Source organism: Salvelinus alpinus, chromosome 34 (genome assembly GCF_045679555.1).
Source record: "Salvelinus alpinus chromosome 34, SLU_Salpinus.1, whole genome shotgun sequence".
NCBI classification, from domain to species: Eukaryota; Metazoa; Chordata; class Actinopteri; order Salmoniformes; family Salmonidae; genus Salvelinus; species Salvelinus alpinus.
This window is the reverse complement of record NC_092119.1, coordinates 17,068,383-17,093,964: the sequence shown is the minus strand read 5'-3', so window position 1 is coordinate 17,093,964 and position 25,582 is coordinate 17,068,383. Positions and strand designations below refer to the sequence as shown.

The window sequence follows — 25,582 nt, the reverse complement described above, 5'->3', positions numbered from 1 at the left end:
GACTTATAAGTGAAAGAATCTGTCTGTAAACAATTGTTGGAAAAATGACTTGTGTCATGCACAAAGTAGATGTCCTAACCGACTTGCCAAAACTATAGTTAGTTAACAAGAAATGTGATGTGTGGTTGAAAAACGAGTTTTAATGCCTCCAACCTCAGTGTATGTAAACTTCCCACTTCAACTGTATTACTGGTTAGATATTACTGCACTGTTGGAGCTAGAAACACAAGACTTTCGCCTCACCCGCAATAACATCTGCTAAACACGTGTATGTGACCAATAACATTTGATTTGATTCGATCAGAGAAAGAGAGAGAGCGAGCGAGCAAGCACCATTGGGACTGTTATTCAATAACCCAAGGTGTGTATGGAAGACGGAGAGAGAGCTGTATGAGTGAAGGAATGAAAGGTGATTCATTTATTTTCAGAGATCTAGGAAAACTGTTATAGTTCCGGTTCTATTTGAGCCTGGCTGTAAGTCTGTTGCTCGGTCCAAATTGCACTATATAGGGAATATGGTGCCCATTGGGACTATATCTGTATCTGCTTGGCCAGCTCCTTGGTGATCTTCATGCCGAGTCTGAACAACCAGCTCCTTGGTGATCGTCATGCCTAGACCCCTCATCTCCTCGATCTCATCATCCCCCATCTCCTAGATGTCATCATCCCCCCATCTCCTAGATGTCACTATCCCCCATCTCCTAGATGTCATCACCCCCCATCTCCTAGATGTCATCATCCCCCCATCTCCAAAATGTCATCATCCCCCCCATCTCCTAGATGTCATCACCCCCCATCTACTAGATGTCATCATCCCCCCCATCTCCAAAATGTCATCATCCCCCCATCTCCTAGATGTCATCATCCCCCGATCTCCTAGATGTCATCACCCCCCCATCTCCTAGATGTCATCACCCCCCATCTACTAGATGTCATCACCCCCCCCCATCTCCTAGATGTCATCACCGCCCCATCTCCTAGGTGTCATCACTGCCCCATCTCCTAGGTGTCATCACTGCCCCATCTCCTAGGTGTCATCACCGCCCCATCTCCTAGGTGTCATCACCGCCCCATCTACTAGATGTCATCACCGCCCCATCTACTAGATGTCATCACCCCCCCCCCCATCTACTAGATGTCATCACCCCCCATCTACTAGATGTCATCACCCCCCATCTACTAGGTGTCATCACCCCCCCCCCCCACCTCCTAGATGTCATCACCCCCCATCTACTAGGTGTCATCACCCCCCCCCATCTCCTAGATGTCATCACCCCCCCATCTTCTAGGTGTCATCACCCCCCCCATCTCCTAGATGTCATCACCCCCCATCTCCTAGGTGTCATCACCCCCCATCTACTAGATGTCATCACCCCCCATCTCCTAGATGTCATCACCCCCCATCTACTAGATGTCATCACCCCCCATCTCCTAGGTGTCATCACCCCCCCATCTACTAGATGTCATCACCCCCCCATCTCCTAGATGTCATCACCCCCCCCATCTCCTAGATGTCATCACCCCCCCCCATCTCCTAGATGTCATCACCCCCCCATCTACTAGATGTCATCACCCCCCCATATCCTAGGTGTCATCACCCCCCCATCTCCTAGATGTCATCATCCCCCATCTCCTAGATGTCATCACCCCCCCCATCTCCTAGATGTCATCACCCCCCCCCCCATCTCCTAGATGTCATCACCCCCCCCATCTCCTAGATGTCATCACCCCCCCCCATCTCCTAGATGTCATCACCCCCCCCATCTCCTAGATGTCATCACCCCCCCCCCATCTACTAGATGTCATCACCCCCCCATATCCTAGGTGTCATCACCCCCCCATCTCCTAGATGTCATCATCCCCCATCTCCTAGATGTCATCACCCCCCCCATCTCCTAGATGTCATCACCCCCCCCCCATCTCCTAGATGTCATCACCCCCCCATCTACTAGATGTCATCACCCCCCCATATCCTAGGTGTCATCACCCCCCCATCTCCTAGATGTCATCATCCCCCATCTCCTAGATGTCATCACCCCCCCCATCTCCTAGATGTCATCACCCCCCCCATCTCCTAGATGTCATCACCCCCCCCCCATCTCCTAGATGTCATCACCCCCCCATCTCCTAGATGTCATCACCCCCCCCCATCTCCTAGATGTCATCACCCCCCCATCTCCTAGGTGTCATCACCGCCCCATCTCCTAGATGTCATCTGTATGTAAATAGTGTTGTTGTCATTATTTTAGTGTTATAATGGTTTGTTATCTTAATTTTTTAAATGTTTTTAAATGTTACCTTTATTTATGTTGGCAAGTCAATCATGTAATGTAATTGTTCTGTTTATATGTGCAAAAAATTCACTCTAAACGTTTATTCAATTATATTTTTTCAGTATGATGACTTGATTATGTGCAATTTGTCCTGGGGGCTAAACATCTATACAGCCTATAAATATACTGAACAAAAGTATAAACGGAGGTGAAGAAGCCGGATGTGGAGGTCCTGGGCAGGCGGGGTTACACGTGGTCTGTGGTTGTGAGGCCGGTTGGACGTAATTCTCTAAAACGACGTTGGAAACTATTTATGGTAGAGAAATTAACATTCAATTATCTGGCAACAACTCTGGCGGACATTCCTGCAGTCAGTTTCACATGGTCTGAGAGTCCTTTAGGTTCCTTTTGGCAAACTCCAAGCATGCTGTAATGCCTTTTACTGAGGAATGGCTTCCGTCTGGCCACTCTACCATAAAGGCCTGGAAGGTTCTCTCATCTCCACAGAGGAACTCTGGAGCTCTGTTAGAATGACCATCGGGTTCTTGGTCACCTCCCTGACCAAGGCCCTTCTCCCCGATTGCTTAGTTTGACCAGGCGGCGAGCTCTAGGAAGAGTCTTGGTGGTTCCAAACTTCTTACATTTAAGAATGATGGAGGCAACTGTGTTCTTGGTTTTTGCTCTGACATGCACTGTCAACTGTGAGACCTTATATATACAGGTGTGTGGCTATCCACATTTTTATTTTATTTTATTTATTTAACTAGGCAAGTCATGTTCAATCAATTGAATTTACCGCAGGTGGACTCCAATCAAGTTGTAAAAATATCTCAAGGATGACCAAAGGAAACAGCATGCACCTGAGATCAATTTTGAGTCTCATACAGTAGCAAACAGTCTGAATACTTTATAAATAAGGTATTTCTGATTTGTAAAAAATGTGCAAACATTTATAAAATGTGTTTTCGCTTTGTCATTATGGGGTATTGTGTGTAGATTGATGAGGAAAAAATGAAATTTATTCAATTTAAGAATAAGCCTGTAACGTATAAAAATGTGGAAAAAGTCAAGAGGTCTGAATATTTTCCAAATTGTCTTGTGAGTGTGCATAGTCAGTGCGAGATAGGATCAGTGCAGATATTCCAGGTAACCATTTAATTAACTACTTTGCAGGATTATGGCTATTTAGCAGTCTTATGGCTTGGGGTTAGAAACTATCTCTGAGCCTGTTGGTTCAAGAGCCGATGTTCCGGTACCGTTTGATGGATGGTAGCAGAGTAAACTCCAGCTTGGTTGGCTGGAGAATTTTTCGGGCCTTCCTCTGACACCGCCTGATTTAGAGGTCCTCCTGGATGGCAGGGAGCTCGGCCCCAGTGATGTACTGGGCTGTCCACGCCACCCTCTGTAGTGCTTTGCGGACGAGGGCAGTGCATTTGCGGTGACGCAGGCAGTCAAGATGTTCTCGATGGTGCATCTGTAGAATTTTTGGAGGATCCGAGAGCCCATGACAAATCTTTTTTGCCTCCTGTGGGGAAAGAGGTGCTGTCGTACCCTCTTCACAACTGTGCGGGTGTGTGTGGACCATGTTCAGTCGTTAGTGATGTAGCCGCCAAGGTTCTTGAAGCCCCCGACCCGTCCACTACATCCTTGTCAATGTGGTTGGGGGTGTGATTTCCCCTCTTTGTCCTGTAGTAGGACCAGGATGAATATGTATGAACTTTCCAATTTGTAAGTCGCTCTGGATAAGAGCGTCTGCTAAATGACTTAAATGTAAATGTAAAATGTCTGTAGTCCACGATCAGCTCCTTGGTCTTACTGACGTGGAGGCAGAGGTTGTTGTCCTGGCACCACACTGCTAAGTCTCTGACCTCCCTGTAGTATGTCTCACCGTGGTTGGTGTCGTGGTAGAGCTGATCACTGAACGGAGGGAAGTGCCAGTCGGAGGAACGGAGGGGAGTGCCAGTCGGAGGAACGGAGGGGAGTGCCAGTCGGAGGAACGGAGGGGAGTGCCAGTCGGAGGAACGGAGGGGAGTGCCAGTCGGAGGAACGGAGGGGAGTGCCAGTCGGAGGAACGGAGGGGAGGGCCAGTCGGAGGAACGGAGGGGAGGGCCAGTCGGAGGAACGGAGGGGAGTGCCAGTCGGAGGAACGGAGGGGAGTGCCAGTCGGAGGAACGGAGGGGAATGCCAGTCGGAGGAACGGAGGGGAGTGCCAGTCGGAGGAACGGAGGGGAGTGCCAGTCGGAGGAACGGAGGGGAGTGCCAGTCGGAGGAACGGAGGGGAGTGCCAGTCGGAGGAACGGAGGGGAGTGCCAGTCGGAGGAACGGAGGGGAGTGCCAGTCGGAGGAACGGAGGGGAGTGCCAGTCGGAGGAACGGAGGGGAGTGCCAGTCGGAGGAACGGAGGGGAGTGCCAGTCGGAGGAGCGGAGGGGAGTGCCAGTCGGAGGAACGGAGGGGAGGGCCAGTCGGAGGAGGGGAGGGGAGTGCCAGTCGGAGGAACGGAGGGGAGTGCCAGTCGGAGGAGCGGAGGGGAGTGCCAGTCGGAGGAACGGAGGGGAGGGCCAGTCGGAGGAGGGGAGGGGAGTGCCAGTCGGAGGAACGGAGGGGAGTGCCAGTCGGAGGAACGGAGGGGAGTGCCAGTCGGAGGAACGGAGGGGAGTGCCAGTCGGAGGAACGGAGGGGAGTGCCAATCGGAGGAACGGAGAGGAGTGCCAGTCGGAGGAACGGAGGGGAGTGCCAGTCGGAGGAATGGAGGGGAGTGCCAGTCGGAGGAACGGAGGGGAGTGCCAATCGGAGGAACGGAGGGGAGTGCCAGTCGGAGGAGGGGAGGGGAGGGCCAGTCGGAGGAACGGAGGGGAGTGCCAGTCGGAGGAACGGAGGGGGAGTGCCAGTCGGAGGAACGGAGGGGAGTGCCAGTCGGAGGAACGGAGGGGAGTGCCAGTCGGAGGAACGGAGGGGAGTGCCAGTCGGAGGAACGGAGGGGAGTGCCAGTCGGAGGAACGGAGGGGAGTGCCAGTCGGAGGAACGGAGGGGAGTGCCAGTCGGAGGAACGGAGGGGAGTGCCAGTCGGAGGAGCGGAGGGGAGTGCCAGTCGGAGGAACGGAGGGGAGGGCCAGTCGGAGGAGGGGAGGGGAGTGCCAGTCGGAGGAACGGAGGGGAGTGCCAGTCGGAGGAGCGGAGGGGAGTGCCAGTCGGAGGAACGGAGGGGAGGGCCAGTCGGAGGAGGGGAGGGGAGTGCCAGTCGGAGGAACGGAGGGGAGTGCCAGTCGGAGGAACGGAGGGGAGTGCCAGTCGGAGGAACGGAGGGGAGTGCCAGTCGGAGGAACGGAGGGGAGTGCCAGTCGGAGGAACGGAGGGGAGTGCCAATCGGAGGAACGGAGAGGAGTGCCAGTCGGAGGAACGGAGGGGAGTGCCAGTCGGAGGAATGGAGGGGAGTGCCAGTCGGAGGAACGGAGGGGAGTGCCAATCGGAGGAACGGAGGGGAGTGCCAGTCGGAGGAGGGGAGGGGAGGGCCAGTCGGAGGAACGGAGGGGAGTGCCAGTCGGAGGAACGGAGGGGGAGTGCCAGTCGGAGGAACGGAGGGGAGTGCCAGTCGGAGGAACGGAGGGGAGTGCCAGTCGGAGGAACGGAGGGGAGTGCCAGTCGGAGGAACGGAGGGGAGTGCCAGTCGGAGGAACGGAGGGGAGTGCCAGTCGGAGGAACGGAGGGGAGTGCCAGTCGGAGGAACGGAGGGGGAGTGCCAGTCGGAGGAACGGAGGGGAGTGCCAGTCGGAGGAACGGAGGGGAGGGCCAGTCGGAGGAACGGAGGGGAGTGCCAGTCGGAGGAGGGGAGGGGAGTGCCAGTCGGAGGAACGGAGGGGAGTGCCAGTCGGAGGAACGGAGGGGAGTGCCAGTCGGAGGAACGGAGGGGGAGTGCCAGTCGGAGGAACGGAGAGGAGTGCCAGTCGGAGGAACGGAGGGGAGTGCCAGTCGGAGGAACGGAGGGGAGTGCCAGTCGGAGGAACGGAGGGGAGTGCCAGTCGGAGGAACGGAGGGGAGTGCCAGTCGGAGGAACGGAGGGGAGTGCCAGTCGGAGGAACGGAGGGGAGTGCCAGTCGGAGGAACGGAGGGGAGTGCCAGTCGGAGGAACGGAGGGGAGTGCCAGTCGGAGGAACGGAGGGGAGTGCCAATCGGAGGAACGGAGGGGAGTGCCAGTCGGAGGAACGGAGGGGAGTGCCAATCGGAGGAACGGAGGGGAGTGCCAGTCGGAGGAACGGAGGGGAGTGCCAGTCGGAGGAACGGAGGGGAGTGCCAATCGGAGGAACGGAGGGGAGTGCCAATCGGAGGAACGGAGGGGAGTGCCAGTCGGAGGAACGGAGGGGAGTGCCAGTCGGAGGAACGGAGGGGAGTGCCAGTCGGAGGAACGGAGGGGAGTGCCAGTCGGAGGAACGGAGGGGAGTGCCAGTCGGAGGAACGGAGGGGAGTGCCAATCGGAGGAACGGAGGGGAGTGCCAATCGGAGGAACGGAGAGGAGTGCCAGTCGGAGGAACGGAGGGGAGTGCCAGTCGGAGGAACGGAGGGGAGTGCCAGTCGGAGGAACGGAGGGGAGTGCCAGTCGGAGGAACGGAGGGGAGTGCCAGTCGGAGGAACGGAGGGGAGTGCCAGTCGGAGGAACGGAGGGGAGTGCCAGTCGGAGGAACGGAGGGGAGTGCCAATCGGAGGAACGGGTGGGAGTGCCAGTCGGAGGAACGGAGGGGAGTGCCAGTCGGAGGAACGGAGGGGAGTGCCAGTCGGAGGAGCGGAGGGGAGTGCCAGTCGGAGGAACGGAGGGGAGGGCCAGTCGGAGGAGGGGAGGGGAGTGCCAGTCGGAGGAACGGAGGGGAGTGCCAGTCGGAGGAACGGAGGGGAGTGCCAGTCGGAGGAACGGAGGGGAGTGCCAATCGGAGGAACGGAGGGGAGTGCCAATCGGAGGAACGGAGAGGAGTGCCAGTCGGAGGAACGGAGGGGAGTGCCAGTCGGAGGAACGGAGGGGAGTGCCAGTCGGAGGAACGGAGGGGAGTGCCAGTCGGAGGAACGGAGGGGAGTGCCAGTCGGAGGAACGGAGGGGAGTGCCAGTCGGAGGAACGGAGGGGAGTGCCAGTCGGAGGAACGGAGGGGAGTGCCAATCGGAGGAACGGAGGGGAGTGCCAGTCGGAGGAGGGGAGGGGAGGGCCAGTCGGAGGAACGGAGGGGAGTGCCAGTCGGAGGAACGGAGGGGGAGTGCCAGTCGGAGGAACGGAGGGGAGTGCCAGTCGGAGGAACGGAGGGGAGTGCCAGTCGGAGGAACGGAGGGGAGTGCCAGTCGGAGGAACGGAGGGGAGTGCCAGTCGGAGGAACGGAGGGGAGTGCCAGTCGGAGGAACGGAGGGGAGTGCCAGTCGGAGGAACGGAGGGGGAGTGCCAGTCGGAGGAACGGAGGGGAGTGCCAGTCGGAGGAACGGAGAGGAGTGCCAGTCGGAGGAACGGAGGGGAGTGCCAGTCGGAGGAACGGAGGGGAGTGCCAGTCGGAGGAACGGAGGGGAGTGCCAATCGGAGGAACGGAGGGGAGTGCCAGTCGGAGGAGGGGAGGGGAGGGCCAGTCGGAGGAACGGAGGGGAGTGCCAGTCGGAGGAACGGAGGGGAGTGCCAGTCGGAGGAACGGAGGGGAGGGCCAGTCGGAGGAACGGAGGGGAGTGCCAGTCGGAGGAACGGAGGGGAGTGCCAGTCGGAGGAACGGAGGGGAGTGCCAGTCGGAGGAACGGAGGGGAGTGCCAGTCGGAGGAGCGGAGGGGAGTGCCAGTCGGAGGAACGGAGGGGAGTGCCAGTCGGAGGAACGGAGGGGAGTGCCAGTCGGAGGAACGGAGGGGAGTGCCATTCGGAGGAACGGAGGGGAGTGCCAGTCGGAGGAACGGAGGGGAGTGCCAGTCGGAGGAGGGGAGGGGAGTGCCAGTCGGAGGAACGGAGGGGAGTGCCAGTCGGAGGAACGGAGGGGAGTGCCAGTCGGAGGAACGGAGGGGAGTGCCAGTCGGAGGAACGGAGGGGAGTGCCAGTCGGAGGAACGGAGGGGAGTGCCAGTCGGAGGAACGGAGGGGAGTGCCAGTCGGAGGAACGGAGGGGAGTGCCAGTCGGAGGAGGGGAGGGGAGTGCCAGTCGGAGGAACGGAGGGGAGTGCCAGTCGGAGGAACGGAGGGGAGTGCCAGTCAGAGGAACGGAGGGGAGTGCCAGTCGGAGGAACGGAGGGGAGTGCCAGTCGGAGGAACGGAGGGGAGTGCCAGTCGGAGGAACGGAGGGGAGTGCCAGTCGGAGGAACGGAGGGGAGTGCCAGTCGATTCCAGGATGCCGGCTCATCTACCGTGATCTGACTCCAAATGGTTCCTCTTTTAAATTAAATTAACATTCCAACAGTTTTCCCTCCAATCAGTGAATGGGAAATAGATCAAGTTGTGTTTGTGATTTTAGAGTGTGGGTCAGACTCCAGAACAGTCTCCTGGTGAAACTTTTGTCATTTTGTCATTGGAGTCTGGATAGGATCAGTGCAGATATTCCAGGTAACCATATGTTTAGTTTTCCATCTCCCCACACCTTACTACCTTCCAATTCATTCCCCAAAATCATGTGGACTCCCTCTACTGGCAACTTAGTTCTAACCCCAACATCTACATCACCATCTACTAGACCACATTTAGGGTTTTGGGTTTTGGTACGCCATGAAAAAAAGGAATGTGGTCCGGTACGAACAAGGGATACGTCGGAGTTAAAGTCGAAATGGACTTTATGCCAGGTGTGATATCCCTCCTAAACAGCTCGAGGTGTTTAGGAGGCTGGTCTTCTTTCTTCTCTGTGGAACTGTTATGAATTTTGTGTTGTTGTCTACTGTTTCTAAATGCCACTTTAAACGTGTACATAATACTGCATCAACATTTCCACACGGGGACAATAAAGTCAGTAAAGTAAAGAGGTCTCCCTTCTCCGTCAGCACCATCTTGATAATGACTGCAGCAGGTTTTCTGTGGTGTTTGTAGCCTGGGATTTTTTTGTATGTTCCAATTTTAATGAACTGCTGCTTAGCAACTGTGGTAGCAGCTACCTTTTATTTCCATGGGATCCCCATTGCTCCAAAAATGTTTTGTGTTTTCATTATGGCTGAAGCAAAAACTTACGAACAATACTCAGCTGACAATACTCAATATTGCATAGTAAAAGTACCTGGCTCAGGAAGCTGCTAGGCCCATCATTATCAGTGTTACAGCAGCCAATCAGACAGCTCCTATGCCTGTTTAAGAAGTTAGCACCATCCTGGTAGCCTTCCTTCTCCCTGTTTCCTGGTAGTGAGGTGAGGTCTGTGAGCTGCCATGTGTACCAGTCCTGCATGGTGTGAGGTGAGGTCTGTGAGCTGCCATGTGTACCAGTCCTGCATGGTGTGAGGTGAGGTCTGTGAGCTGCCATGTGTACCAGTCCTGCATGGTGTGAGGTGAGTTCTGTGAGCTGCCATGTGTACCAGTCCTGCATGGTGTGAGGTGAGGTCTGTGAGCTGCCATGTGTACCAGTCCTGCATGGTGTGAGGTGAGGTCTGTGAGCTGCCATGTGTACCAGTCCTGCATGGCGTGAGGAGAGGTCTGTGAGCTGCCATGTGTACTAGTCCTGCATGGTTTGTGTGTGTGCCTCTGTCTGTCTGTCTGTCTGTGTGTGTGTGTGTGTGTGTGTGTGTGTGTGTGTGTGTGTGTGTGTGTGTGTGTGTGTGTGTGTGTGTGTGTGTGTGTGTGTGTGTGTGTGTGTGTGTGTGTGTGTGTGTGTGTGTGTGTGTGTGTGTGTGTGTGTGTGCATTGAACTGTTCCATTAATATAATTTGATAACTTTTTCATTGGTTTCATGACTGGTATCTTATTGAGAAGTAAACTGGGGACAACGCCTCAACATAACCGCTACTTGTATTAGTCCCATCGCTCGCCGAATTGGTTGGGTTTTGTAATCGCTACTGTGAGCCTGTCCAGCTCTCACTGAGCCTGTTCGGGGAGGGAGTGGAGTGCACTGCGAAGCTGAGCTCACCCTTCCCCTGCAACTGCCTCGAGGATAATCAGGACATACATGATGAAGGCTGTTCCAGTCAGTTTAGGGATATTTTTCGGGAATTGTTTTGCATTACGCATGCGAGAATCAATCAACTACAGTTCCCACTAGAGTTATCGGCACTTCTAAGGAAATCTATGACGCACAAGCAACTTTAATTGATTTATTTATTTTAAGATGTGTTCATAAAACATGTGGATGGTAGGGTGTGAGCCGAGGTAACCTGGTATCTTTGTCAATTAAACATTCCCAGCAGTTATGGCACTTGTGTCTAAATATCGAACTATACATACTGACTTATCTGGAAGGCTTTCATGTTAGCTTGTATCTGAGAGGACGCAGAGGATCCTTCTCCCCGGGTCCTCCGTGTCCTCTCTGCCGCCGTAATGGCTTGCCGGAGAGGCTGCTGCTTCGGCGCGATGAACGATGATAACGCGCGGTTCCTGATGCTGACGGTGCTGATCATGCTGTATCTGCTGTGCGGCGCGGCGGTGTTCTCCGCGTTGGAACAACCGAAGGAGCGGCAGGCCATAGAGCGGTGGGCGCAGCGCTTCGAGAACTTCACCCATAAGCACAACCTCACCCGGACCGATTTGGAGACCTTTCTCCGGCTCTACGAGGAGGCGAACGTCGCCGGTATCCGCGTGGATACACTCAGACCTCGCTGGGATTTTACCGGCGCTTTTTACTTCGTGGGGACCGTTGTGTCGACCATAGGTAAGCTCAGAAACAAAGACAGAAGGTTCAGAAAAGATTGTGGTGTACTGCGAAATGTATCACTTTTAATCTAAATGCACCATTTGAACAATTTAGAATTGGTGCCATAGACCTGTTTCACGTTTACGCACAATAACGCAGGGATAAGATGACAATAACATTTTATATATCTTTTTTGCATAGCTTTTAAAAAATGCGTCCGTTTTGTTATAATTCAGGAAATTAATTGCACTTCAAATTATATGAAGACTGTGACATCTTGACAAACTGATGAACCAAATAACCCTTTGATCTTTAACAATGAGAGAGTGAGATCTTAATACTGAATGTATGCAAAAAGAAATGAGTAGGCAGGCTTGCGATATAATAGGCTATAGAGTATAGTCTAATCAAGGTGGATGAATTTGAACATCAAATAACTAATGAAAAGTGACTTCAGTTTTGCCAAAACTGGCTATTAATTATTCAGGTTATTTATTTTCATTGTAGATATTTATTTTTCTTGTTTTTACTGTTGTTGTTTCCAGTAGGCTGTCAACCATTACAAATCAACTACAGTTAATTAAGGACATTGCCTCCCTCCTGGCGTCCATATTTTCTTGACAGAGTGTATGCATCACAGAGATACAACCCAGGGGAGGCAGATGATACAGCCAGAGGTTTGAAATTGTGTTGATGCACTAAGGTGATTTGCACAGTATGGGATAAAACATACCGCTCTTTTCTGAACACTAAGGTTTAGTGAAAATGACAAGCTTCTCAATTTTATGGAACTCTATCCCCATGGTCAAGGCTGGAGGAACTCTATCCCCATGGTCAAGGCTGGAGGAACTCTATCCCCATGGTCAAGGCTGGAGGAACTCTATCCCCATGGTCAAGGCTGGAGGAACTCTATCCCCATGGTCAAGGCTGGAGGAACTCTATCCCCATGGTCAAGGCTGGAGGAACTCTATTCCCATGGTCAAGGCTGGAGGAACTCTATCCCCATGGTCAAGGCTGGAGGAACTCTATCCCCATGGTCAAGGATGGAGGAACTCTATCCCCATGGTCAAGGCTGGAGGAACTCTATCCCCATGGTCAAGGATGGAGGAACTCTATCCCCATGGTCAAGGCTGGAGGAACTCTATCCCCATGGTCAAGGCTGGAGGAACTCTATCCCCATGGTCAAGGCTGGAGGAACTCTATCCCCATGGTCAAGGATGGAGGAACTCTATCCCCATGGTCAAGGCTGGAGGAACTCTATCCCCATGGTCAAGGCTGGAGGAACTCTATCCCCATGGTCAAGGCTGGAGGAACTCTATCCCCATGGTCAAGGATGGAGGAACTCTATCCCCATGGTCAAGGATGGAGGAACTCTATCCCCATGGTCAAGGCTGGAGGAGCTCTATCCCCATGGTCAAGGCTGGAGGAACTCTATCCCCATGGTCAAGGATGGAGGAACTCTATCCCCATGGTCAAGGCTGGAGGAACTCTATCCCCATGGTCAAGGCTGGAGGAACTCTATCCCCATGGTCACAGCTGAAGGACAATGCATACTGTTTTGTGGGATCTTGTCATAATCTTATTAATTAGATAAGTCAATAACAAACATTTTCTATTGCTGCAAAAAACTATATTTTGTTTTCAGAGACCCGACAAAACAACAAAATAATATCAACTGTATATGAATGTTTTTATTATGTTACTGGTTTGAATTGATTTGTCAGGGACCATGGGCTATTTGAAATGGTACTGGGTAAAGGCAATATGGTATAGGCTGTAGGGTAAAGGCTATATGGGAAAGGCTATAGGGTAAAGGCTATATGGGAAAGGCTATAGGGTAAAGGCTATATGGTAAAGGCTATAGGGTAAAGGCTATAGGGTAAAGGCTATAGGGTAAAGGCTATAGGGTAAAGGCTATAGGGTAAAGGCTATATGGTAAAGGCTATATGGTATAGGCTATAGGGTATAGGCTATAGGGTAAAGGCTATATGGTAAAGGCTATATGGTAAAGGCTATAGGGTAAAGGCTATAGGGTATAGGCTATAGGGTAAAGGCTATAGGGTAAAGGCTATAGGGTAAAGGCTATATGGTATAGGCTATATGGTAAAGGCTATAGGGTATACCGGCGTCAACATATAAGATAATTAAAGGTGAGACACACAAACAGAAGCCAATAAAGCCATTCCTGCAGCAAGCATCTATTTTCCCTTCCCTCCAGTAGCCTAGTCTCAAGCATCTATTTTCCCTTCCCTCCAGTAGCCTAGTCTCAAGCATCTATTTTCCCTTCCCTCCAGTAGCCTAGTCTCAAGCATCTATTTTCCCTTCCCTCCAGTAGCCTAGTCTCAAGCATCTATTTTCCCTTCCCTCCAGTAGCCTAGTCTCAAGCATCTATTTTCCCTCCCTTCCAGTAGCCTAGTCTCAAGCATCTATTTTCCCTTCCCTCCAGTAGCCTAGTCTCAAGCATCTATTTTCCCTTCCCTCCAGTAGCCTAGTCTCAAGCATCTATTTTCCCTTCCCTCCAGTAGCCTAGTCTCAAGCATGTTCAGTTGCTCTGGGTCTTTCTTTTTGAAGGAGAAGTTGTTTTAGAGACTTCTCTTTCATCTCCGAGGAGCACATCTGTGAGAATGGTAATGAAAACCCCCGTCACTAAATTATCATTTCACTCCAGGGTAAGGAGAAGAGGAGCGAGGAATGAGAGAGAGGAAGAGACAGATGCTTAGAAAAAAACTGGAAGTATTAAGAGACATCGTCACCTATGGCAACCTGGTTTACTTTATTCTCCTTTACCTTGGAAGTGAACGAGGGATGCATGAGTGGGCTTTTTAGGAACAGACAGACGGGGAGAGGGGGTTAGGTAATGTTAGGTAATTATACTCTCATCATTTTTCTTTCAATTCAAATTCAATTTCAATTTAAGGGGCTTTATTGGCATGGGAAACATATGTTTATATTCCCAAAGCAAGTGAAACAGATCATAAACAAAAGTGAAATTAACAATAAAAAATTAACAGTAAACATTACACTCACAAAAGTTCCAAAAGAATAAAGACATTTCAAATGTCATATTGTCTATATACAGTGTTGTAATGATGTACAAATAGTACAAAAGGGAAAATATATAAACATAAATATAGGTTGTATTTACAATGGTGTTTTTTCTTCAATGGTTGCCCTTTTCTTGTGGCAACAGGTCACAAATATTGCTGCTGTGATGTCACACTGTGGTATTTCACCCAGTAGATATGGGAGTTCATCAAAATTTGATTTGTTTTCGAATTCTTTGTGGGTCTGTAATCTGAGGGAAATGTGTCTCTTTCTCTCTCTCTCTCGTCCCTCCCCCTCTCTCTCTCCCCCGCCTCCCATCCCTCTGTCCCCCTCCCCTTCTCTCTCCGGGTCAGGATTTGGCATGACCACCCCGGCCACGGTCAGCGGCAAAGTCTTCCTCATCTTCTACGGCCTGATCGGCTGCGCCTCTACCATCCTCTTCTTCAACCTCTTCCTGGAGCGTATCATCACGGTGCTCGCCTTCGTCCTCAAGTCGTGCCACGAGCTGCAGCATCAGCGCCAGGGCGTCGTGCCCCACGATGGCCGCAGGGAGGCGTCACTGCCAGGACCCAGAGATAGAGACGGGGACATTTTGGCTGGATGGAAGCCTTCAGTGTACTATGTGATGCTAATTCTCTGCGTGGCCGCTGTGGTGATCTCCTGCTGTGCCTCTGCCATGTATTCGGCGGCAGAGGGCTGGGGATATCTGGAGTCGCTGTACTTCTGTTTTGTGGCGTTTAGCACCATCGGGTTCGGGGACATGGTGAGCAGCCAGAGGGTTTCGTATGATAGGAACCAGACAGCCTACAGACTGGGGAACTTCCTGTTTATATTGATGGGTGTCTGCTGTATCTACTCGCTGTTCAACGTCATATCTATCGTCATCAAGCAGGTGATGTTTTTATGTAGCTATATTTGTTTTATGCACACACATTCAGTGCAAGATGGCGAGCTCTAATTGTCCATTCTCTGTCCTTTCCTCGGTCTACTGGCTCGCTCTCTCTCTTGCTCTATTCCTCTTCCACACACACACACACACACACACACACACACACACACACACACACACACACACACACACACACACACACACACACACACACACACACACACACACACACACACACACACACACACACACACACACACACACACACACACACACACACACACACACACACACACACACACGAGGTTGGTGGCACCTTAATTGGGGAGGCCGGGCTCAGCAGACTCCTGTAGTACACACAAACCGGCTTCTTCCTCTAGGTATGTGGGTGTTTTACTACTATTATTAATTCATGTCTCTGAATTTCAAAGTTTCATTTTCCCAAAACTCAAGCAGACTCTTAACTGGCTGCTGAGAAAGCTGGGCATTCTCTGCTGCCGAGGCTGCTGCCGCTGCTGCTCCCCCGGGATCGGGAAGAGACTCCGGCCGCGCCGGAACGCCGTGATGCCCACCAGCACTGGACACGGACACCCCCGGGCGCGGCGGACTGTCTCCATAGAAACGGACGCAGTGAACGAGAGCGAGACGGATGGAGGCCGGCGGATGTCTGGGGAGATGATCTCCATGAGGGACTTACTGGCGACCAATAAGGTGAATGTCCCGGGTAAAAAGCATGGTTAAGGTTCACTCTGTTTCATTTCTAGTCAGAAGCCCCTGTTTATAAATGGGGAGGGGGGGGGGGGGGGTTATTCACTGTATTTACAGTATCTAGTAGCACCTGGTGTGGCCATGAATTGAAACGGACAAATTTAAATCAAAGTTTCAGACTGCACCCGATTGATGTTGGTTAGTGTTGTTGTCGTGCAATATATGGAATGTGCCGTCTATTGTCTATGTTGTTGAAAATATATTTTTGTATATCCTTTTGGTAAGCAAGCAGTTCGGAGATGCTAACTCTAAGCTGAATTAACTGTCCAAAGAGACAGGAAGCTGATTTAACTGTCCAAAGAGACAGGAAGCTGATTTAACTGTCCAAAGAGACAGGAAGCTGATTTCACTGTCCAAAGAGACAGGAACTGATTTAACTGTCCAAAGAGACAGAAAACGAATTTAACTGTCCAAAGATACAGGAAGCTGATTTAACTGTCCAAAGAGACAGGAACTGATTTAACTGTCCAAAGAGACAGAAAACTAATTTAACTGTCCAAAGTGACAGGAAGCTGATTTAACTGTCCAAAGAGACAGGAACTGATTTAACTGTCCAAAGAGACAGAAAACTAATTTAACTGTCCAAAGAGACAGGAAGCTGATTTAACTGTCCAAAGAGACAGGAAGCTGATTTAACTGTCCAAATAGACAGGAAGCTGATTTAATTGTCCAAAGAGACAGAAAAGTTTGGTAACGCTTAAAGGTACACTCAGCCGAGACGACGTTGCACGTACAATGTAAATACAATATTGGGTAAATATCCGCAACAACTAATAGTGTTGAAGCGCGAGGCTAAACTTCTCAGGTGTTTTGGTCCCGTAGATATTGTGTTGTAGCAGCCTGAAAGCGCACCCTTGCTCGTGATAGACTACTCTGTGTGACTGTGAGAGCAGTCTTGCATCAGCTCATAGCAATATCTGCAGTGCTGCGACTTCATCTCGCTGAGTCTGCCTTTAAAGCAGGTATGTTGTACATCTTGTTTCTAAACATCTATGAGGATTTGTTATCTAGAGAGGAGAGACTACATAAACAGAAATGGTACCGTAATTCAGAATCTGATCAAATAACATGAGATTTTAGCTCTGAGTTAACAGACTTTGTCTGTTAGCCTCGCGCTTCAACACTATTAGTTGTTGCGGATATTTACCCAATATTGTATTTACATTGTACGTGCAACGTCGTCTCGGCTGAGTGTACCTTTAAGCGTTACCAAACTTTTCTGTCTCTTTGGACAATTAAATCAGCTTCCTGTCTCTTTGGACAGTTAACTTTGTCATTACATGTTGTAAAGCAACATGTAAAGCGTTGGTTTCGTGAGCTGAAATAAAAGATCCCAGAAATGTTCCATACGCACAAAAAGCTTATTTCTCTAACATTTTGTGAACAAATGTGTTTACATTTCTGTTAGTGAGCATTTCTCCTTTGCCAAGATAATACATCCACCTGACAGGTGTGGCATATCAAGAAGCTGATTAAACATCATGATCATTACTCAGGTTCACCTTGTTCTGGGGACAATAAAAGGCCACTCTAAAATGTGCACTGTTTTCACACAACACAATGCCATAGATGTCTTGAGTTTTGAGGGAGAGTGCAATTGGCATGCTGACTGCAGGAATGTCCACAAGAGCTTTTGCCAGATAATTTAATTTGTCATTTCTTTACCATAAGCTGCCTCCAATGCCATTTTAAAGAATTTGTCAGTATGTCCAACAAGCCTCAGAACCCAGACCATGTGTATGGCGTTGTGTGGGCGAGCGGTTTGCTGATATCAACGCTGTGAACAGAGTGCCCCATGGTGGAGGTGGGGTTATAGTATGGGCAGGCATAAACTACAGACAACAAACACAATTGCATTTTATCGATGGCAATTTGAATGCAGAGATACTGTGATGAGATCCTGAGTCATTCATCTGCCACAATCACCTCATGTTTCAGCATGATAATGAACGACCCCAATGTCGTAAGGATCTGTACACAATTAGTGGAAGCTGAACATGTCCCAGTTTTTCTATGGCATGCATACTCACCAGACATGTCACCTATCGAGCAGGTTAGGGATGCTCTGAATCAACGTGTATGACAGCGTGTTTCAGTTCCCGCCAATATCCAGCAACTTCGCACAGCCATTGAAGAGTGGGGCAACATTCCACAGGCCACAATCAACAGCCTGATCAACTCTATGTGAAGGAGATGTGTCACGCTGCATGAGGCAAATGGTGGTCACACCAGATACTGACTGGTTTTCTGATCCACACTCCAACTTAAAAAAAAAAGTTATAAACTGTTGCATGTTGCATTTATATTTTTGTTCATTGTAGTTATTAAAGTATCACCTGAAACTCTTCTCTCCTCTGCAGGTGAACCTGGCACTGATGCAGAAGCAGCTGTCGGAGGCAGCAACTAATGGGATCCCTCGACCGTCCGTCTCCAACCAAAACAGACCAAATGGATTTTCTGCAGGAGTGGGGGCGCTGGGCATCATGAACAACAGGCTGGCTGAGACCAGTGTCGACAGATGACTGACTATTACAATACTCATAATAATAACTTGATTTATTTTTTATTTATTTATTTATTTTATTTATTTTCAGTACAAGTAACAAAGTGCTTCACATCATAAAATAACCTAATAAAAGTACTAACAAAGAAACAAAGACAGGAGGAAGGAGAATAAAAAACAAGACGATTATTAGTCATCTTCGTGGTAGTCCTCTTTAGCTCAGTTGGCACGGCGATTGCAATGTCAGGATAGTGGGTTTGATTCCCGGGACCACCCATATGTAAAATATATGTTACGGATAAAGACATCAGCTAAATGACATGTATTCACACTGGATGTCCACAAAGATACTGCACAATATCCAGAGATTTATCATCATTAAAACACAAGTCTGTGAAAATATATACGCTACTATCATCACCGTCTCTCAAAACCATGTGTTGACGTCTCAAGAACACGTGATCCGAGAGACGAACTGGACACCCAAGTGCTTACTAAAGGATGTGGTTTGGGTCACAGTTGGAAAAGGTTTTGGAACGGAACCAATGATGTAGCCCACTGGACATGATCCATAAAGAACTATACTGAAATAATATAAACATAACATGCAACAATTTCAACGATTTTACTGCGTTACAGTTCATAGAAGGAAATCAGTCCATTGAAATAATATTAATTGGACCCTAATCTATGGATTTCACATGACTGGGCAGGGGGCGCAGCCATGGGTTGGCCTGGGAGGGCATAGGCCCACCCACTAGGGAGCCAATCAGAATGGGTTTTCACCCCAAAAAAGGGCTTTATTACAGACAGAAATACACCTCAGTTTCATCAGCTATCCGGGTGGATGGTCTCAGAAGATCCTGCAGGTGATGAAGCCGCATGTGGAGGTCCTGGGCTGGCGTGGTTACACGTGGTCTCCGGTTGTGAGGCCGGTTGAACGTACTGCCAAGTTCTCGAAAACGACATTGAAGGTGGCTTATGGTAGAGAAATGAACATTAAATTCTCTGGCATGGCTGCCATTTTGTACCAGAATGACCATGACACAGCCATTGTGCTGGAAATATTGGGGGTTATTTTTCCCAAATGTTCTAAAGGAAGACGCCAAACAGTCCTGTACAGTATTTTTTTATTTTATTGTAGAGGACAATCTCATGTTATGTGTAGGAGACAGATCATGTTTTTTATGCTTGAATAAATTATTAGGTGTCCAGAAGTTGAAATCAGTTGACAAATACATGAAGATCTTGAGGAACTCCCCTTCACTCTATAAACATCTGCAAGACATCACACTGTATTGTAAAAGTTGTTCCAAAATGTTATCAACGAAATCAAACAACACAATGTACTGATACAGTTATTGATTCCAGAAGCGCTAGTAGCCATTGTTTTTCTGTAACAGAGTTCTACTTATTCATCTCTTTGGTTTTTAAATAAGAATAAGGAATCTTGAGAAGAAAATGTGTGAGAGAGAAAGAAGACTAATCTTAATGTATGACTTGCACATACAGTGCCTTCGGAAAGTACTCAGACCCCATGACTTTTTCTAAATGTTACGTTACAGCCTTATTCTAAAATGGATTAAGTTAAACAAATCCCCAGCAGTCTACACACACAATGACAAAGCAAAAACAGGTTTGTAGAATGTTTTGCCTAATTTACATAAATATTCAGACCCATTACTATGAGACTTGAAATTGAGCTCAGGTGCATCCTGTTTCCATTGATCATCCTAGAGATGTTTCCATAACTTGATTGGAGTCCACCAGTGGTAAATTCAATTGATTGGACATGATTTGGAAAGGCACACACCTGTCTGTATAAGGTCCCACAGTTAACAGTGCATGTCAGAGCAAAAACCAAGCCATGAATGTCCTTGAGTTGCCCAGCCAGAGCCCAGACTTGAACCCGATCGAACATCTCTGGAGAGACATGAAAATAGTTGTGCAGCAATGCTCCCCATCCAACCTGACAGAGCTTGAGAGGATCTGCAGAGAAGAATGGGAGAAACTCCCCAAATACAGGTGTGCAAAGGTTGTAGCATTATACCCAAGAAGACCCGAGGCTGTAATCGTTGCCAAATGTGCTTCAAAGTACTGAGTAAAGGGTCTGAATACTTATGTAAATATAATATCAATTTTTCTATTTTATTAATTTAGCAAAAATTCCAAAAAACAGTTTTTTCTTTGTCATTATGGGGTATTGTGTGTAGATTTGATAAGTGGAAGAAAAAAAACTATTGAATCAATTGTAGAATAATGCTTTAACCTAACAAAAATGTGGAAAAAGTCAAGGGGTCTGAATACTTTCCCGAAGGCACTAATGTGCCCAGTGCTCCTTTCATATGAAGAGTTCAACGCGAGACACTTCCACATGTTCCAGGAACAACAGATATTAAGTAGCACATAAACACTTGTCCTTGGAGGGAATCATTATTCAAGAGCTGCAGCATAATGTGAAGGTAGAACTTTATATACTTGTGGTGCTAATCAGACAGCTGTTGTTTTTGTAGCCGGAGAACTGATGCGTGCCTGTGTGTGTTTCTGTCTGCATGTGGTCTGGAGCGGGGGACACAGAGGAGTCACCAGCGGGGACACAGAGGAGTCACCACACCTGAATAATGGATGATGCACGGCATCAAAAGACCCCCCCCCCCCTTCCTTTAGCCCCTCTCTTCTATTGAGGCTCTGTCAGGCAACGCTTTGCACGTTAAATCAGGGGACTGTCGAGTAACATTACACGCAACGTCGGTGAAACTGTCCAGTGTAATGTTCGAAAACCTTGTTTTACATGAAAGGTAAACTCCGAAAGGATTTAGAATCGGGTCTTCCCATCGCTCTCCCTGTTGCAGTCTCTTTGCGCCACTTAAAACAATGTAAGAAATAACGGTGTTGAAATAATGTAAACAGAGCAATGTGATGGGATTTTTTTAAGAATGAAAGGGTTTGTATAAACATGACTTTGAATTCATTGAATTGCTGGGCTGTTTTCTTTATGGAGTTCATCAGTTTAAGTTATGATCGTATTGTACATTATGGCAGCAGTGTATGTTTAGGATTTTTTTCTTTTCGGGAGTGTATTGCATCCTTTATGCAATGTATTCTCATAATCTGTCAATGTTTTTTTATTATTTTATATTGTGTAACAACACATTGTTTCTTATGATTTGGCATTTGGCACGTCATAGGAGGCAGAGAAAAACACCAAAACAGGTTTATGTTGCCGCTCGCAAACAGCTCATCCTACTAATACACAAGGATTAATACTTTACATTTCTCATAACCAAATCAACACCAGGGATTAACAGTTTCTCTGAAGCCCTCAAAAGCTCATCAAACAAGTTTGTGTGGAAAAAAGTTTATTTTCCCAACAGTAGGCTAGACCCATTACAACAAGTCAACACCCACACAGACTTCCTGTTCTGGTGTAGGCCTACCTGTGCATCAGAGGCACAGACTTCCTGTTCTGGTGTAGGCCTACCTGTGCATCAGAGGCACAGACTTCCTGTTCTGGTGTAGGCCTACCTGTGCATCAGAGGCACAGACTTCCTGTTCTGGTGTAGGCCTACCTGTGCATCAGAGGCACAGACTTCCTGTTCTGGTGTAGGCCTACCTGTGCATCAGAGGCACATACTTCCTGTTCTGGTGTAGGCCTACCTGTGCATCAGAGGCACAGACTTCCTGTTCTGGTGTAGGCCTACCTGTGCATCAGAGGCACAGACTTCCTGTTCTGGTGTAGGCCTACCTGTGCATCAGAGGCACAGACTTCCTGTTCTGGTGTAGGCCTACCTGTGCATCAGAGGCACAGACTTCCTGTTCTGGTTTAGGCCTACCTGTGCATCAGAGGCACAGACTTCCTGTTCTGGTGTAGGCCTACCTGTGCATCAGAGGCACAGACTTCCTGTTCTGGTGTAGGCCTACCTGTGCATCAGAGGCACAGACTTCCTGTTCTGGTGTAGGCCTACCTGTGCATCAGAGGCACAGACTTCCTGTTCTGGTGTAGGCCTACCTGTGCATCAGAGGCACAGACTTCCTGTTCTGGTGTAGGCCTACCTGTGCATCAGAGGCACATACTTCCTGTTCTGGTGTAGGCCTACCTGTGCATCAGAGGCACAGACTTCCTGTTCTGATGTAGGCCCTACCTGTGCATCAGAGGCACAGACTTCCTGTTCTGGTGTAGGCCTACCTGTGCATCAGAGGCACAGCAGATACTGATGATTAATGCATTGTGGTTCTTTGGAAATATTGCCCCAAATGTAGACTAAAAACATGCCTCAACATGTCATGACTCAAACCACTAAACGAACCTACTAGTATTACTACTGCTATGCAACAAAATAAAATGAAACACGCTTAGCCAGTTTGTTTTAAACACCTTTTATTATCCTGATAGAAGCCAGAATCAGTGAGTGCTGTGCCCATTGTGAACACACTGCATATCAGGCAGTAATGTAGGATGCACTCTTGTTAGAACAGTAAATCAGTACATAGAGTTACTGACATCACAGGACTTACAGTTCAACCTCAATGAATAACAGCGCAATAGAAGACTTGTGCAGCTTAAATTAAAACAATGATTTAAGAAAATCTCTGGTATATCAGCATAATGTAGTCAGCTAAATCATGTCCATTCCTGTCTTACACATTTTTTATGATTATTATTAAAAATAAATGATTTACATATATTAGTTGAATGGAGTCTTATCCTTCAAAGACTATTCTCAGGATCCTTTCTCTGTTCATGTGGTAAAATATGAAAGGCTACTAAGAGATTATTCAGACACTGATTACAATGCTGTGATGAAAGGCTGATTAAAACCTCTGCATAGTTATAGTCACACACCCCTGGGTGGAGCTAGTGGTTATAGAGCCACTGGAGGGTTCTGTGACCACACCCCTGGGTGGAGCTAGTGGTTATAGAGCCACTGGAGGGTTCTGGGTCCATATTCACTGAGTGTCAGAGTAGCAGTGTGGATCTAGCCTGGGTGTCCGTCTGTTACTGCTCTCTGACCAACTCCTTATGGAATCGTCATGCAGAACATGAAGTCTGACTTGACAATGACATCGGAGTAGGCAAAAGCCCAAACAGATCTGGGACCAGGCTAGGATCTAGGATCAGGTCCCCTCTGTCCATATCATCTTATTCACTATGATCTAAAAAGCGAAACGGATCGCACATGTTCCTGCACTCCTACTCTGAACCTCTTTATGAATATGGGCCCAGGATTGGAATCAACTAAAGACGCTTTTTCCTTTTACAGTATTTCTGAGGCAACAACACCACCACTAAAGAACAAGATCTCCTTAAGGTCGGCAGAACATTTATACTGCAAAGAAAGAGAGTTGGTTTTAAAACTAGCGTTAATCAGGAGATCTATGCCACCACAGTATCCTAAAGATCCTCTGCAGATGTTCCTGCAGTTAAAAGAGAAAACAGATTGAGATAAAAGAAAAGCAGCTGGTTACGATGCAGTACTATAAACGCCCAGCAGGGAGGTCCTGAGTTTATCGCTGGACGTGAGGACCCATCCATGGCAGGAAACACCACACTTTCCTAACGTCTCTCCCCATTTGACCTAGTATTTTACCTTCCCAAACAACATCTTAGCTTGAACAAATATAGAGTTAAGACGATCCTTCACTAAATAAATAGTTTCATCCAACATTGGCCTGGGTTGAGTTCACAAAAGCAAAACTTGGCAGAATGAGAGCCGGTCTGTAGCAGAGGAGAGCATAGGCAGGCCATCAGTGTTAGTGCTGGTACAAGTAGAACCACTACTGTTAGAAGCTGCTCCTAAACGCAGATCTAGGATCAGCTTTACACTAACCCAACCCTGCTCACCACCAGTATACCAGTAAACTGTCCTAAAAGACTAAACTGTCCTCAGATCATTGCTAAGGACGGTCTGACCTCAGACGAGGAGGGAGGGTTCCCATCACCTCATCAGTGTTTCCCATTGCAGCTCCAGGTAAAAGTTAGCCCTGGCCCAACCCCAGATCCCAACCTTAATCATTAACAGGATTAATAAGTATCTGACCCTAGACCAGCAATTAGATACAATTTATAACAAGTCCCTCCCATCCCCAGGTGGCTGCAGGTCAAGATGTCCTTATTTGGGCTTCCAGTGTTGGCCAGGATGTCCTTATTTGGATGCACTGTTTTGGAAGAGCTGCAGGTCGAGGCGGACACACACCTCTCCAGTGGGGACCTCGTGGAGTAGCAAGCGGCGCATCACCAGCCCCTTGTTCTCCAACTCCTTTATGGTTGCCACGGGAACCTCCGTACGACCCAGGATGTCTGGGTAATGGCCGAGAAGAGAGACTAGTTAGCCATCTGAGAGACTAGCTAGCCGTCTGAGAGACTAGTTAGCTGAATGAGAGACTAGTTAGCCGTCTGAGAGACTAGTTAGCTGAATGAGAGACTAGTTAGCTGTCTGAGAGACTAGTTAGCTGTCTGAGAGACTAGTTAGCTGTCTGAGAGACTAGTTAGCCGTCTGACACATTACCCATAGATAGAGGTCGTGTTCCAGGCCTACTAGATTGCAGACGTTGCACTTGAATTGCATCAATCAATGGTTACGTCCCACGCCATGGACTGCACAGTCAGGCATCGGATTGCTATATCATATGATGTGGTTAGCTGATATGTTAAACACCTATCCAGGTATTGTAAGATCTGGCAGTTGTCTGAATGTAGTGTCACCGTCCGTCTGTCCGTCCGTGCGTGCGTGCGTGCGTGCGTGCGTGCGTGTGGACGTGTTTAACTATTCTTGTAGGGGCCAGAAGTTCCCACAAGAATAGAAAACAAACAAACATTTGACCAACATGAGGTTAGAATTAGTGTTGGGGTTAGAATCACGTTAAGGGTTATGTTTTTGGGTTAGGTTTAAGGTTATGTTTTGGGGTTAGGGTAAGAGTACAGGTTGGGGTTTAGGGAAAATAGGATTTTGAATGGGACTGAATTGTGTCCCCCCCACAAGGTTAGCTGTACAAGACTGTGTGTGTGAGTGTGTGCTGACCGTCAGGGGAGAACTGGTCCCTCTGGAAGATGGTGATACAGAGCACTTCCTGGTACAGGTCTCTGATGTTGAACTGACAGTTAAAGTTCCACTTGGGGTTGACTGTGTCACTCAGAGTCTTGGAGGTGTAGTTCTGACCTCCCATGGTCACCTCACAGTAAGGGTTACTCTTACCTAGTGGGGAGGAGGAGGGAGGAGAGGAGGAGGAGAGTTGGGAGGGGAGGATAAGGGGAGGATAAGGAGGAGACGGAAGAAGGAGGTGAAGAGGAGTAGGGGGAGGACAAGGAGGAGGAGGTGAAAGGAGAAGGTTTTTATTACATACCAG

At 48.9% G+C, this 25,582-nt stretch overlaps 2 protein-coding genes across 3 annotated transcripts in view; one reads left to right on the top strand and one right to left on the bottom strand.

Annotated features, from left to right (window-relative positions):
* Window positions 1-10,287: 10,287 nt before the first annotated feature.
* LOC139563751 (potassium channel subfamily K member 13-like) lies at window positions 10,288-21,214 on the top strand. Its single transcript, XM_071382670.1, has 4 exons — window positions 10,288-11,051; window positions 14,432-14,970; window positions 15,424-15,678; window positions 18,096-21,214. The coding sequence occupies exons 1-4, from the start codon at window positions 10,721-10,723 to the stop codon at window positions 18,255-18,257; spliced, it is 1,287 nt and encodes a 428-aa protein (XP_071238771.1). The 5' UTR covers window positions 10,288-10,720; the 3' UTR covers window positions 18,258-21,214.
* A 1,385-nt stretch (window positions 21,215-22,599) lies between these two features.
* Window positions 22,600-25,582, bottom strand: part of LOC139563537 (intersectin-2-like) — a 99,567-nt gene continuing 96,584 nt past the window's right edge. For both annotated transcript variants that reach the window (XM_071382276.1, XM_071382277.1), the window contains exons 38-39: window positions 25,258-25,431; window positions 22,600-24,536 (exon numbers count right to left, since the gene is read on the bottom strand). In XM_071382276.1, coding sequence (XP_071238377.1) covers window positions 24,382-24,536; window positions 25,258-25,431 — 329 coding nt within the window. In that variant the 3' untranslated portion in view covers window positions 22,600-24,381. The remainder of the gene's footprint in view (window positions 24,537-25,257; window positions 25,432-25,582) is intronic.

Coding starts and splice junctions, on each gene's coding strand:
- LOC139563751 (XM_071382670.1), top strand. CDS start 10,721: ATGGCTTGCCGGAGAGGCTGCTGCTTCGGCGCGATGAACGATGATAAC. Junction 11,052..14,431: donor GACCGTTGTGTCGACCATAG/GTAAGCTCAGAA, acceptor TCTCCGGGTCAG/GATTTGGCATGACCACCCCG. Junction 14,971..15,423: donor TATCTATCGTCATCAAGCAG/GTGATGTTTTTA, acceptor AAACTCAAGCAG/ACTCTTAACTGGCTGCTGAG.